The sequence below is a fragment of the Scardinius erythrophthalmus genome (genome assembly GCF_964197995.2).
Source record: "Scardinius erythrophthalmus genome assembly, chromosome: 15".
NCBI classification, from domain to species: domain Eukaryota; kingdom Metazoa; phylum Chordata; class Actinopteri; order Cypriniformes; family Leuciscidae; genus Scardinius; species Scardinius erythrophthalmus.
This window is the reverse complement of record NC_138235.1, coordinates 41604146-41616645: the sequence shown is the minus strand read 5'-3', so window position 1 is coordinate 41616645 and position 12500 is coordinate 41604146. Positions and strand designations below refer to the sequence as shown.

Below are 12500 nucleotides of genomic sequence, written 5' to 3'. Positions count from 1 at the left end.
GCCCGAACGACCTCTGACCCCTGGTGCGGCACCCGAGCGACCTCTGACCCCTGCGGCGTGTGTGAGTCTGCTCCTCCGGCTGGAGAGCAAGCAGGGAGTGAGGCTCCAGAACGGCTCCGGCGCGGGTCACACACACACACACACACACACACTGCAGCTGGGCTTCGTGTGCCGAGCCGCGTGTCTGGGAGACGCTCAGCGCTGGGAGAGCGACCCCAGGAACTGCAGGACACAGGAGCGGGAGCGAGACGGGACACTTCGGAAGGTCAGGAGCGCCAGTTATCGTCAGCTGTCGTGTTAAGGCCCGTTCACACCAAGAACGATATCGATAAAGATCACTTTAACGATACCTATAACGATCACTATAACGATACCTATAACGATCACTATAACGATACCTATAAAGATCACTTTAACGATACCTATAACGATCACTATAACGATACCTATAACGATCACTATAACGATACCTATAACGATCACTATAACGATACCTATAACGATCACTATAACGATACCTATAAAGATCACTATAACGATACCTATAAAGATCACTTTAACGATACCTATAACGATCACTATAACGATACCTATAACGATCACTATAACGATACCTATAACGATAACTATATTAGCGTTCACACCAACAACGATATCTATAACTATAACTAGATTATATATTCTGGATCTCTGCGATTATCTTCTGTCTTCTGCCATTTTAAATGCCCTTTAAATTCGAGTGGATTCTGATTGGCTGTCAGTGTTTTATCGTTCGACAGCAGGAAAAAAATCGTTCTGAAAGTGATCCCAACGATATCGTTCCTCATACCTTTAACGTTATAGCTCTGCTATTATATGGAGAACGATTTTTAGAAGTATATCGTTATCTTTATAGTTATAGTGAACGGGCCTTTAGTGTGTCTGCTGATGTGTGTGTGTGTGTGTGTGTGTGTGTGTGTGTGTGTGTGTGTGTTTGCAGATTGAGCTGCACTTCATGGGCTCGTGTGTTCGCTGGTTCCCCGTCCTTCATCCTGGGTGTGTGTACAGATTAATCGCACTCAACACCGCGGTACGACTCGCTCTCCTCCGCCATTTTACTGTGTCTGACGTTAGACTGTTTATTCTGATCAAGAACTGCCCACTTCAACAGGAAGAGACCGTCTGACGGACACGTACCGCTTCTACTACTTCTTCTTCTGCTAAATCATGCTAGAAGCACTAGCAATGTACTAAATCATGCTAGCAACATACTAAATCAAGCTTGGTGCAAATTCATGTTAAGAACAGTGTGCTAAATCATGCAAGCAACATGTTAATAATGTGTTGTCATGTTAGCAACATGCTAGTAAATGTTAGCAGTGTGTTAAGTCATGTTAAAACATGTTAGCAATTTGTTAAATCATGTTGGCATCATGCTAAACATGTTAGCAATATGCTAATTTATGCAAGAAACATGCTAGGAACATGTTAAATCATGTCAGCATACACCAAATCATGTTAGCAATGTGTTAATTCATGTTAGAAACCTACTAGCAACGTGTTAAGTCATGCTAACAACGGTAAAACATGTTAGCAATGTGTTAAATAATGCTAAAACATGTTAACAATGTGCTGAATCATGTTGACAATTTATTAAATTATGTTAGAAACATACTAGCAACGTGCTAAAGCATGCTAGCAATGTTAAAACAATGTTAACAATGTGCTAAATCATGCTAGCAATGTGTTAAATCATGCTAGTAAAATGTTAGCAATGTGTTAAAGGGACAGTACACCAAAAGATTATCATTCTGTCATAATTTACACATTTTATCATGTCGATCCCTCCGTGAAACGTAAAAAAAGACACAGGTTTGAATGACATGACTGCGAGTAATGATGTCATCTCTCTGTCCGTCTCTCAGGATGTGAGTGTGTTAAAGGCCACAGGGGTTTCTGCGAGGGGCGGAGTCTCACAGCTCAGTAGCCCCGCCCTCCTGCTGCAGCCGCAGTGGCGTTTGCACACGCTAGCAGACACGCTAGCAGACGAGCAGGTGCAGATGCTTTCAGTTTAGCACATCACGTTGAACTAAACGAAACTGAGAAATGTTTGAAAGCTGAAATAAAACAAGTGTGTTGTGTATTGCAGTGTGATCCGTCAGATGTTCCGGCGCTGATGAGCGTATCCGAGGTTCTTCACAGCAGGTTTATACGATTATCCGCTACAGCTAAGCACATCTGTAGACGCTCACATCTTCAGTCGGTCACTGAGAGACGCTCTGTGTGTTTTAACAGCTCCGCCCCTGAGATCGTCTCTTTCTATGGAGTCGTCGCTCAGCGAATCACATTACAGGAGGACAGCGGAACTAAACCCAAGATCCAATCACTGACTGCCGATAAAGGTTTGGCTCCGCCTCCACTTTTTCTCTCTCTGCAGAAGGGCGGTAAAATGGCTGAAAAGCTAAATTCACATTTCTTTCTTAAATATTAGCAAAATTTGGATTGTATTCGAATTCTAAAGGCAATAATGTTAGAGGAAAGAAGTTCTGTATTGTCTCCTGTGTCCACAAGAGGGCGCAAGCGAGCGCAATGAGCAAATATAAACCGAATCAAGCATCGCATCTTTTATTGAAATGAAATGACATTGACTTTTTAAAGTGCATTAACATTTGAAACAATATCTGTGTGTGTGAGTCGGCTTGAGCTTCACTGTAATCCTCCAGATGCGGGCGTCGTCGAGGACCTGAGGGTGCGTCTGAGCGTCCAGGACTCCGCGTGTCCAGGTCATGTGATCCACGTGTACCTGGATCTGTCGTGCGGCCCGTACACACACGGCCTGATCCCCGGAGCGTCGCTGCAGATACACCACGTTCAGCGCAAAGTGTCCAGGTCAGGCGCCGAGGCTTTCACACACACTTGATCTGACAGGGGTTTATTATTAAAAAAGTTGATTTTCTGAAGCTTTCACTGATTGGTTGATCAGTTCAGTAGGAGTGTGGACACTACATGTGTGCAGCTCAGAGGTTATTAACATTCGTAATCAAATTATGTGATTAATTTGACTTTCTGAATTTGTCTTAGTACTGTGACCTTTGTCATAATATCCTTTCCACAGTCATCGCTTGTGTTGCTCTTTATTTGTACCATTTTGTTTTAATAGTTTATTTTTGTTTATCTATTTACTTTTTTATTTATTTGAAAGATAATAAAAATATTGTTTGATCTCCGATTGTAGATTATGTAGAAATACATGTGATCAAAAATGTATGAAAAAAAATGTTGAAAACTGTTGTGCTATTTCATATTTTTATGGATATTGTGAGACTTTTTTCAGAATTTACGAACAGCATTTATTTGCATTTAATACATTAATATATAATGTAACATTATAAATGTCTTTACTGTCACTTTAATCACATCCTTGATGAATCAAAATATTAATTTATCTTTTTTTTTAATCTTACCACAGATGTTTGAAGGGTATCATCGTTTCCCAGAAACACTGTAAAGCTGCTTTGACACAGTGTGTTTGTGGAAAAACTCAAATAATCGACCTTGACTTGAGTGTGTGTGTGTGTGTGTGTGTGTGTGTGTGTGTGTGTGTGTGTGTGTGTGTGTGTGTTTCAGGGCGTGTAACGTGTACTGCCGCTCTCTCCCCATCAGCCGTGTGAGCGTCACTGATCTGAGGTCAGTCTGTTCAGGGTGAGTGTGTTCACTTGAACCAGGAAGTGAACAGGATGTAGAATTGTAGTTTGAAATTAAAGGCAGTATGAAATCAAATGTTGTATTTTTTGTATTATGAATGATTTCTTTATTTTCTGTGTTATATTGTATTATTTTGCACTAATGCACATATTATTAGTTATTATGAACGATTTATGCATATCATTATTTTCATGTCTGCCTCCATTTTGTTTGTGACGCCCACTTTCTGCGATCCAATCCGTCCCCGATGGACGAAAACGTTTTTTTCCCTGGTTTGATTAACTGTGATACACACTATATTGCCAAACGTTTTGGGACACGCCTCCAAATCCCTGAACTCAGGTTAGTTTCAACTCCATATTAACCTCTACAGATTAAGAATGGGATGTCATTAAAGTTCATGTGCATGTAAAGGCAGACGTCCAAGACTATTGGCAATATAGTGTGCGTTATAGCGGGGAATAAAAGACAAGTTCAGTTTCATGACTTTAAGGAAGTAGAATTAGAATCAACTCCAATTTTGAGAATAATGTGAAAAGGTGATTTGATAAATACGTGATATTTTGACTTTGAGTTCAGCTTTTCACGCTTGAGTTCAGAGATGGCTTCCGTCCTTCTCTCTGCAGGTCAGGTGTGTCTCAGGCTCCTCCTCCCATGATGCTCTTGGGCGAGTGGGCGTCGGCCAGGACGCAGCGGGGGGTGGAGGGTCAGGTCAAAGGTCACGTGGTGCGTGTGCTGTCTCTGCGGCTGCAGTGGACGTGTTCTCTCTGCGGGAGCATCTTCACACAGGTAGTGATGTCATCGCTCGCGTCACATGCGGACGCTCTGGTAGGCTGATTACCCAGAATTCCTTCCTGTCCTGTTGTTTCAGAGGTATTTTACCATGTTGGGATTTTAAAAAGTCTCAAGAGTTAAAAGGCTTGACCCAAACCAGCTCTGAGGATTAGATTCGAAGCAGAAGAAGTATTTGAACATAAGACTAACAGACAGGACAGTGAACCTAACGACTTTCATTAATGAGGGGAAGGACTGTAATCCCATAAAGCACTGCGAATGATATGATTATATATTCAAGGATATTGTTGGAATATGCATATACTGTAAATATGTGGATACACACCAATATTTCAGGATACTTGAGGTGTATAGGAGTGGGCGGAGTCTTGGTGCGTTTCACATGCTTTTATCCTCTGATTGGTGGAGAGTCAGAATTATGTAATGTAGTTTTTCACCATAATTTATGCGGTTAAACACGATTATCTGAGAATAATGCTGACAGATGCTCCAACTAAAGCCTAAAGCTTCGATTAACAGCCATCACTAAAAATCAGTTCCCAGATGAGTGACATGAATGTGGTGTTTGTGTTTTATTTTGATCCTGTGATGTTTTTGTCCCCACAGGCGTCCTGTGGCCGAACTCACCCACCATGTGACTCGACCAGCGCAGTGTTTCAGGCTGAGGCGAAGTGAGTGTGTGTGTGTGTGTGTGAGAGTTTGTGTGTGAGGGAGTGTGTGTGTGAGGGAGTGTGTGTGTGAGGGAGTGTGTGTGTGAGGGAGTGAGTGAGTGAGTGAGGGAGGGAGTGTGTGTGTGAGAGAATGAGTGTGTGTGTGTGTGTGAGAGTGAGAGAATCAGTGTGTGAGTGTGTGTGTGAGAGAATGAGTGTGTGTGTGTGTGTGTGTGTGTGTGTGTGTGTGTGTGTGTGTGTGTGTGTGTGTGAGTGAGTTAGTGTGTGTGTGAGTGTGTGATTGAGTGTGTGAGAGTGTGTGTGTGAGTGAGTGAGTGAGTGAGTGTGTGTGTGAGAGAATGAGTGTGTGTGTGAGTGAGTGAGAGAATGAGTGTGAGTGTGTGTGTGAGAGAATGAGTGTGTGAGTTAGTGTGTGTGTGAGTGTGTGAGTGAGTGTGTGTGTGTGAGGGAGGGAGTGTGTGTGAGGGAGTGAGTGAGTGTGTGAGGGAGGGAGTGTGTGTGTGAGGGAGTGTGTGTGTGTGTGTGTGAGTGAGGGAGGGAGGGAGTGTGTGTGTGAGGGAGTGAGTGAGTGAGGGAGGGAGTGTGTGTGTGAGAGAATGAGTGTGTGTGTGTGTGTGTGTGTGTGTGTGTGTGTGTGTGTGAGTGAGTGAGTGAGTGAGAGAATCAGTGTGTGAGTGTGTGTGTGAGAGAATGAGTGTGTGTGTGTGTGTGTGTGTGTGTGTGTGTGTGAGTGAGTGAGTGAGTGAGTGAGTGAGTGAGTGTGTGTGTGTGTGTGTGTGTGTGTGAGTGAGTGAGTGAGTGAGTGAGTGTGTGTGTGAGAGAATGAGTGTGTGTGTGAGTGAGTGAGAGAATGAGTGAGTGTGTGTGTGAGAGAATGAGTGTGTGAGTTAGTGTGAGTGTGTGAGTGAGTGATTGAGTGTGTGTGTGTGAGTGTGTGTGTGTGAGAGTGAGAGAATGAGTGTGAGTGTGTGTGAGAGAATGAGTGTGTGAGAGAGAATGAGTGTGTGAGTTAGTGAGTGTGATTGAGTGTGTGAGAGTGTGTGTGAGTGAGTGAGTGAGTGTGTGAGTGAGTGTGTGAGTGAGTGAGTGAGTGAGTGTGTGTGTGAGTGAGTGTGTGTGTGAGTTTGAGTGAGTATGTGAGTGTGTGTGAGTGAGTATGTGAGTGTGTGTGAGTGAGTGTGTGTGAGTGTGTGTGTTTGAGTGTGTGTGTGTGTGTGTGTGTGTGTGTGTGTGTGTGTGTGTGTGTGTGTGAGTGAGTGAGTGAGTGAGTGAGTTTGTGTGTGAATAAATTAATCAATAAAAAATTAATTAATACAAATTAATAAAAATAATCTTGTTAATGTACACAATATTTTTCATTGCGCCTCTAATTTTTTTTTTTACATGCTCTTAAAGGGATAGTTCACTTTAAAATGAACATTAGCCCGTGATTTCCTCTCCCTCAACTCATCCTAGGTGTGTGTGACACTCTTCTCTCAGACGAACACAGAGTTATATTAGTAATGTCCGGCTCCTCCCGGCTCTATAATGGCAGGGAATGGCCGTATGTCTTTGACAGTGCATCCATCATAGCACTGCTCCACACGGGGTTAATAAAGGCCTTCTGAAGTGAAGCGATGCGTTTGTGTAAGAAAAATATCCATATTTAAAACATTATCAACTAAAATAACCAACATCCGGCAGACGGCCGTCATTTTGTTGTGTGTCGGGTCAAGTGTTACTCTACTGCCGTAAATCAGTGCGTACGGCCTCTGCCGGAAGTTAGTTATGTTAGTTGATAATAAGACGTGCCATTATAGAGCTGGGAAGAGCAGGACATTACTAATATAACTCCGTGTTCGTCTGAGAGAAGAGTGTCACACACACCTAGGATGAGTTGAGGGAGAGGAAATCACGGGCTAATGTTCATTTTAAAGTGAACTATCCCTTTAAGTTTTTCAAGTATCAGTCCCTGATAGTATGATGATGGAAACATGTTGTGAAGGTTCAGTCACTGATTGTGTGTGTGTGTGTGTGTGTGTGTGTAGGGTGGCGGTGGAGGACGGTTCTGGTGAGGCTCACGTCTGGTTCTCGTCTGAAACGGTCTGCGATCTGCTGATGTTGGATGCGGGTCAGTGGGAGGGGCTTCAGAGGCACGTCAGGGTCAAAGGTCATGTCAAGGTGTACACACGAGGATACAACATGGTGAGTGTTTCAACTCTACACACACACACACACTTACATGAGTGCCTTCATGTGATCTCTCACTGCGTGCGTGTGTGTGTGTGTGTAGACATGTGACGAGGACCCTGACGAGTCTTTAGTCCTTTATTTGTGATCATGTGATCTCTCACTGCGTGCGTGTGTGTGTGTGTGTGTGTGTGTAGACCTGTGACGAGGACCCTGACCAGTCTTTAGTTCAGTATTTGTGATCATGTGATCTCTCACTCTGTGTGTGTGTGTGTGTGTGTGTGTGTAGACGTGTGAGGAGGACCCTGACGAGTCTTTAGTCCTTTATTTGTGATCATGTGATCTCTCACTGTGTGTGTGTGTGTGTGTGTGTGTGTGTGTGTAGACCTGTGACGAGGACCCTGACGAGTCTTTAGTCCAGTATTTGTGATCATGTGATCTCTCACTCTGTGTGTGTGTGTGTAGACCTGTGACGAGGACCCTGACGAGTCTTTAGTCCAGTATTTGTGATCATGTGATCTCTCACTCTGTGTGTGTGTGTGTAGACCTGTGACGAGGACCCTGACGAGTCTTTAGTCCAGTATTTGAACTGTTTGTGCTCCAGCGCCGCTGTGTGTCGACAGATTCTCCTCACCTGCCGAATACGAGCTCAGAGAACAGGTAAACACACTCACGCTAAACCAGTGCTTAAAGGTGCAGTGTGGGATGTTTAGCGCATCTAGTGGTGAGTTTGTGAACTGCACCCAGCAGAAGTTACAGTGGCCGACAGGAAGTGATGAGACAGCAGAGAGTAGCCAGTTAAACAATGAGGTTTCTTTACAAAGATTAAATTAGAAATTAGGTTTACTTAATTATTCAGTAAAACGATGTTATTGCGAGTATTATTGTGACTTGTTCATCATTGTGTCAGTGTTTTATTCGCTGACTTTAACTCGCTTCTTATCATGAAGAACAACATAGTGACGAAACGCGTTTGTCTGCTCAGGGCCACCGTAGAAACATGTCGATGTAAGCGGCCCCGCGGTGTGTGTAGAGAGAAATGCTCATTCTAAGCTAATAAACACATAACGGTTCATTAAGTAAGGTCTTTACACACCACTGAAAACATAGTTATGTATGTGATATTGCATTTCTGTTAATGGATCCTCAAATATATTACACACTGCACCTTTAAGGGCTGCGTGATTTGGGGGGGGAAATGTTGTGAGATTGCTTCCAGTGTGTTTGGGAAATGTCCCGCCACTCGCTATAAACGTGAGTTTAACACACTACTAACTAACTCTAACTAACATGTAAGTGTTTGTTTTTCTGCACAGCAATAATTATAGTGCACTTCACTGTTGTTCCTCAAGGTGGCAGTGTCTTACACACAGTGATGATGATTATTACCGCAGGCATAAAGCTAAAGAACATGAATATAAAGACCCAAATATGTAATAATGATTGTTTTAACATTCATGCATTTAAGGGTTGAAGTCGAACTCGTTTACTGTAACCCAGAGGCTGAAACACTGGATCACGAGTGTGTAAATAAACACAGTTCTTCACTATGAAACATGCAGCGCATACATTTATTTAATTCAATCACAGCCTTAGTAATTTGATAATCGCACTGAGACACATACAAAATTCAGTTTTATTGTGATTAATCATGCAGCCCGTAACTACACACACAACCATTCTGGAGAATAACACTCACAAAAATGCTAAATGAAGTGTGTGTGTGTGTGTTTCAGGGAAACCTCAGCTGAGGAAAGTTCATCGAGGACAAACAGAATTCATCTGCAAATTCGCACCTGCACTGCAGTTACAATGCCAACACATACACACACGCTAAACACACACACACACACACACATGCTAAACACACACAAATGCTAAACACACACACACACACGCTAAACACACACACAAGCTAAACACACACACACATGCTAAACACACACACACACACAAACATATACACACACTCACTCACACATGCACACACGCTAAACACACACACACACACACACACACACACACACACACACACACACTCCCTTACACACACACACACACTCACTCACACTCTTTCTCACACACACACACACACACACACGCTAAAACACACACTGATACGCACAACCAATGCAAATGACTCAAATGCTGCTCAGTGTTTCATGTTTTAATGTTCTGCTGCTGTTCTTTAGTGTTCATTGAATTATGCTTATTATAAAATAACAGTTGTTTTTACACTAAATATTGTAACTTAAAACTCTTAATAAATTATATTTTATTCATTACGTTTGATTGATTTATAGATTTGAATGTCTTAAATAGTGATTCAGTTTGAAGTCTGTCACCACTAACCAATCACAGGGTAGCAAAGCATGTGGGGGCGGAGCTCCCTTCAAATGAAGCTCAGGGGGCGGAGCTCCTACAGATCAGGCTCAGGGGGTGGAGCTCCTATCAAGGGGTGGAGCTCCTATAGATGAGGCTCAGGGGGTGGAGCTCCTATAGATGAGGCTCAGGGGGTGGAGCTCCTATAGATGAGGCTCGGGGGTCGGAGCTCCTACAGATGAGCCTCAGGGGGCGGAGCCTGCAGATGAGCTTCAGGGGGCAGAGCTGCTACAGATGAACCTCAGGGGGCGGAGCCTACAGATGAGGCTCAGGGGGCGGAGCTCCTACAGATGAGCCTCAGGGGGCGGAGCTCCCTTCAAATGAGGCTCAGGGGGCGGAGCTCCTACAGATAAGGCTCAGGGGGAGGAGCTCCTACAGATGAGCCTCAGGGGGCAGAGCTGCTACAGATGAACCTCAGGGGGCGGAGCCTACAGATGAGGCTCAGAGGGCGGAGCTCCTACAGATGAGCCTCAGGGGGCGGAGCTCCCTTCAAATGAGGCTCAGGGGGCGGAGCTCCTACAGATGAGCTTCAGGGGGCAGAGCTGCTACAGATGAACCTCAGGGGGCGGAGCCTACAGATGAGGCTCAGAGGGCGGAGCTCCTACAGATGAGCCTCAGGGGGCGGAGCTCCCTTCAAATGAGGCTCAGGGGGCGGAGCTCCTACAGATAAGGCTCAGGGGGAGGAGCTCCTACAGATGAGCCTCAGGGGGCAGAGCTCCTATAGATGAGGCTCAGGGGGAGGAGCTCCTACAGATGAGGCTCAGGGGGAGGAGCTCCTACAGATGAGGCTCGGGGGGAGGAGCTCCTATAGATGAGGCTCAGGGGGAGGAGCTCCTATAGATGAGGCTCGGGGGTCGGAGCTCCTATAGATGAGGCTCAGGGGGAGGAGCTCCTACAGATGAGGCTCAGGGGGAGGAGCTCCTACAGATGAGCCTCAGGGGGAGGAGCTCCTACAGATGAGGCTCAGGGGGAGGAGCTCCTACAGATGAGGCTCGGGGGGAGGAGCTCCTATAGATGAGGCTCAGGGGGAGGAGCTCCTACAGATGAGTTTCAGGGGGCAGAGCTCCTACAGATGAGCTTCAGGGGGCGGAGCTCTACAGATGGGGCAGAGCTCCTACAGATAAGGCTCAGGGGGCAGAGCTCCTATCAGGGGGTGGAGCTCCTATAGATGAGGCTCAGGGGGCGGAGCTCCTATAGATGAGGCTCAGGGGGCGGAGCTCCTATCAGGGGGTGGAGCTGCTATAGATGAGGCTCAGGGGGAGGAGCTCCTACAGATGAGCTTCAGGGGGCGGAGCTCCTACAGATGAGGCTCAGGGGGAGGAGCTCCAACAGATGAGCTTCAGGGGGCGGAGCTCCTACAGATGAGGCTCAGGGGGAGGAGCTCCTATAGATGAGGCTCAGGGGGAGGAGCTCCTACAGATGAGTTTCAGGGGGCGGAGCTCCTACAGATGAGCTTCAGGGGGGGGAGCTCCTACAGATGAGCTTCAGGGGGCGGAGCTCTACAGATAAGGCTCAGGGGCCAGAGCTCCTATCAGGGGGTGGAGCTCCTATAGATGAGGCTCAGGGGGCGGAGCTCCTATCAGGGGGTGGAGCTCCTATAGATCAGGCTCAGGGGGCGGAGCTCCTATCAGGGGGTGGAGCTCCTATAGATGAGGCTCAGGGGGCGGAGCTCCTATAGATGAGGCTCAGGGGGTGGAGCTCCTATCAGGGGGTGGAGCTCCTATAGATCAGGCTCAGGGGGCGGAGCTCCTATCAGGGGGTGGAGCTCCTATAGATGAGGCTCAGGGGGCGGAGCTCCTATAGATGAGGCTCAGGGGGTGGAGCTCCTATCAGGGGGCGGAGCTCCTATAGATGAGGCTCAGGGGGTGGAGCTCCTATCAGTGGGTGGAGCTCCTATAGATGAGGCTCAGGGGGCGGAGCTCCTATAGATGAGGCTCAGGGGGTGGAGCTCCTATCAGGGGGCGGAGCTCCTATAGATGAGGCTCAGGGGGCGGAGCTCCTATCAGGGGGTGGAGCTCCTATAGATGAGGCTCAGGGGGCGGAGCTCCTATAGATGAGGCTCAGGGGGTGGAGCTCCTATCAGGGGGTGGAGCTCCTATAGATCAGGCTCAGGGGGCGGAGCTCCTATCAGGGGGTGGAGCTCCTATAGATGAGGCTCAGGGGGCGGAGCTCCTATAGATGAGGCTCAGGGGGTGGAGCTCCTATCAGGGGGCGGAGCTCCTATAGATGAGGCTCAGGGGGTGGAGCTCCTATCAGTGGGTGGAGCTCCTATAGATGAGGCTCAGGGGGCGGAGCTCCTACAGACATGCAGACGGTCATTGATCACACTGGCAGCAGGACAGAAGGTATGTCACATATTACATGATCAGTAGAGGATCATTTCACTCTTAATGCGATCATTATGTTCCTGTTATCTCTGTAAAGCTGTTTTGAAACAACCTGTATTGTAAAACGCACTGTATAAATAAAGGTGACTTGACTTCATTGATGATTGATCACGTCATAACGCTTGAGCTTGTGTGAGTTCAGCTTTCGGTGAGGTTTTTGCACGTGTTGGTTTGTGTTTTTGGAGATTTTAAAACTCCTCACGTCGTGTCACAGTGTTTAAAAGTTAATGTTTAATATTGTGAGATTTATGATCTGGTAATGTCAGTTACGCATGTTAATATTGTTCATTTTAACGGCTCTTATCAAACACACACTTCTGTCTCTAGCAGATGTGTGTGTGTGTGTGTGTCCTTGGCTCTTTGTGTGTGTGTGTGTGTGTTTGCTATAGAAATCGATATGTGCAGCAGGAGA

General features: G+C 46.1%; 2 protein-coding genes across 4 annotated transcripts in view; both read left to right on the top strand.

Annotated features, from left to right (window-relative positions):
- ctc1 (CTS telomere maintenance complex component 1) overlaps window positions 1-9521 on the top strand; it is a 23741-nt gene extending 14220 nt beyond the window's left edge. Inside the window, exons 12-23 of one of the 2 annotated variants that reach the window (XM_081387430.1) lie at window positions 1-265; window positions 980-1069; window positions 1905-2033; window positions 2129-2184; window positions 2275-2381; window positions 2703-2868; window positions 3607-3666; window positions 4311-4473; window positions 5086-5150; window positions 7178-7334; window positions 7865-7979; window positions 9056-9521. The exon at window positions 1-265 is cut by the window's left edge and continues 729 nt beyond it. In XM_081387430.1, the coding sequence (XP_081243556.1) occupies window positions 1-265; window positions 980-1069; window positions 1905-2033; window positions 2129-2184; window positions 2275-2381; window positions 2703-2868; window positions 3607-3666; window positions 4311-4473; window positions 5086-5150; window positions 7178-7334; window positions 7865-7979; window positions 9056-9156 (1474 nt within the window). In that variant the 3' untranslated portion in view covers window positions 9157-9521. Of the gene's footprint in view, window positions 266-979; window positions 1070-1904; window positions 2034-2128; window positions 2185-2274; window positions 2382-2702; window positions 2869-3606; window positions 3682-4310; window positions 4474-5085; window positions 5151-7177; window positions 7335-7864; window positions 7980-9055 lie in introns of both variants that reach the window. The other variant, XM_081387429.1, reaches the window with a different exon arrangement.
- A 2481-nt stretch (window positions 9522-12002) lies between these two features.
- Window positions 12003-12500, top strand: part of tfr2 (transferrin receptor 2) — a 23797-nt gene continuing 23299 nt past the window's right edge. For both annotated transcript variants that reach the window (XM_081387434.1, XM_081387431.1), the window contains exon 1: window positions 12003-12046. The gene's annotated coding sequence lies outside the window, so the exon portion shown is untranslated. The remainder of the gene's footprint in view (window positions 12047-12500) is intronic.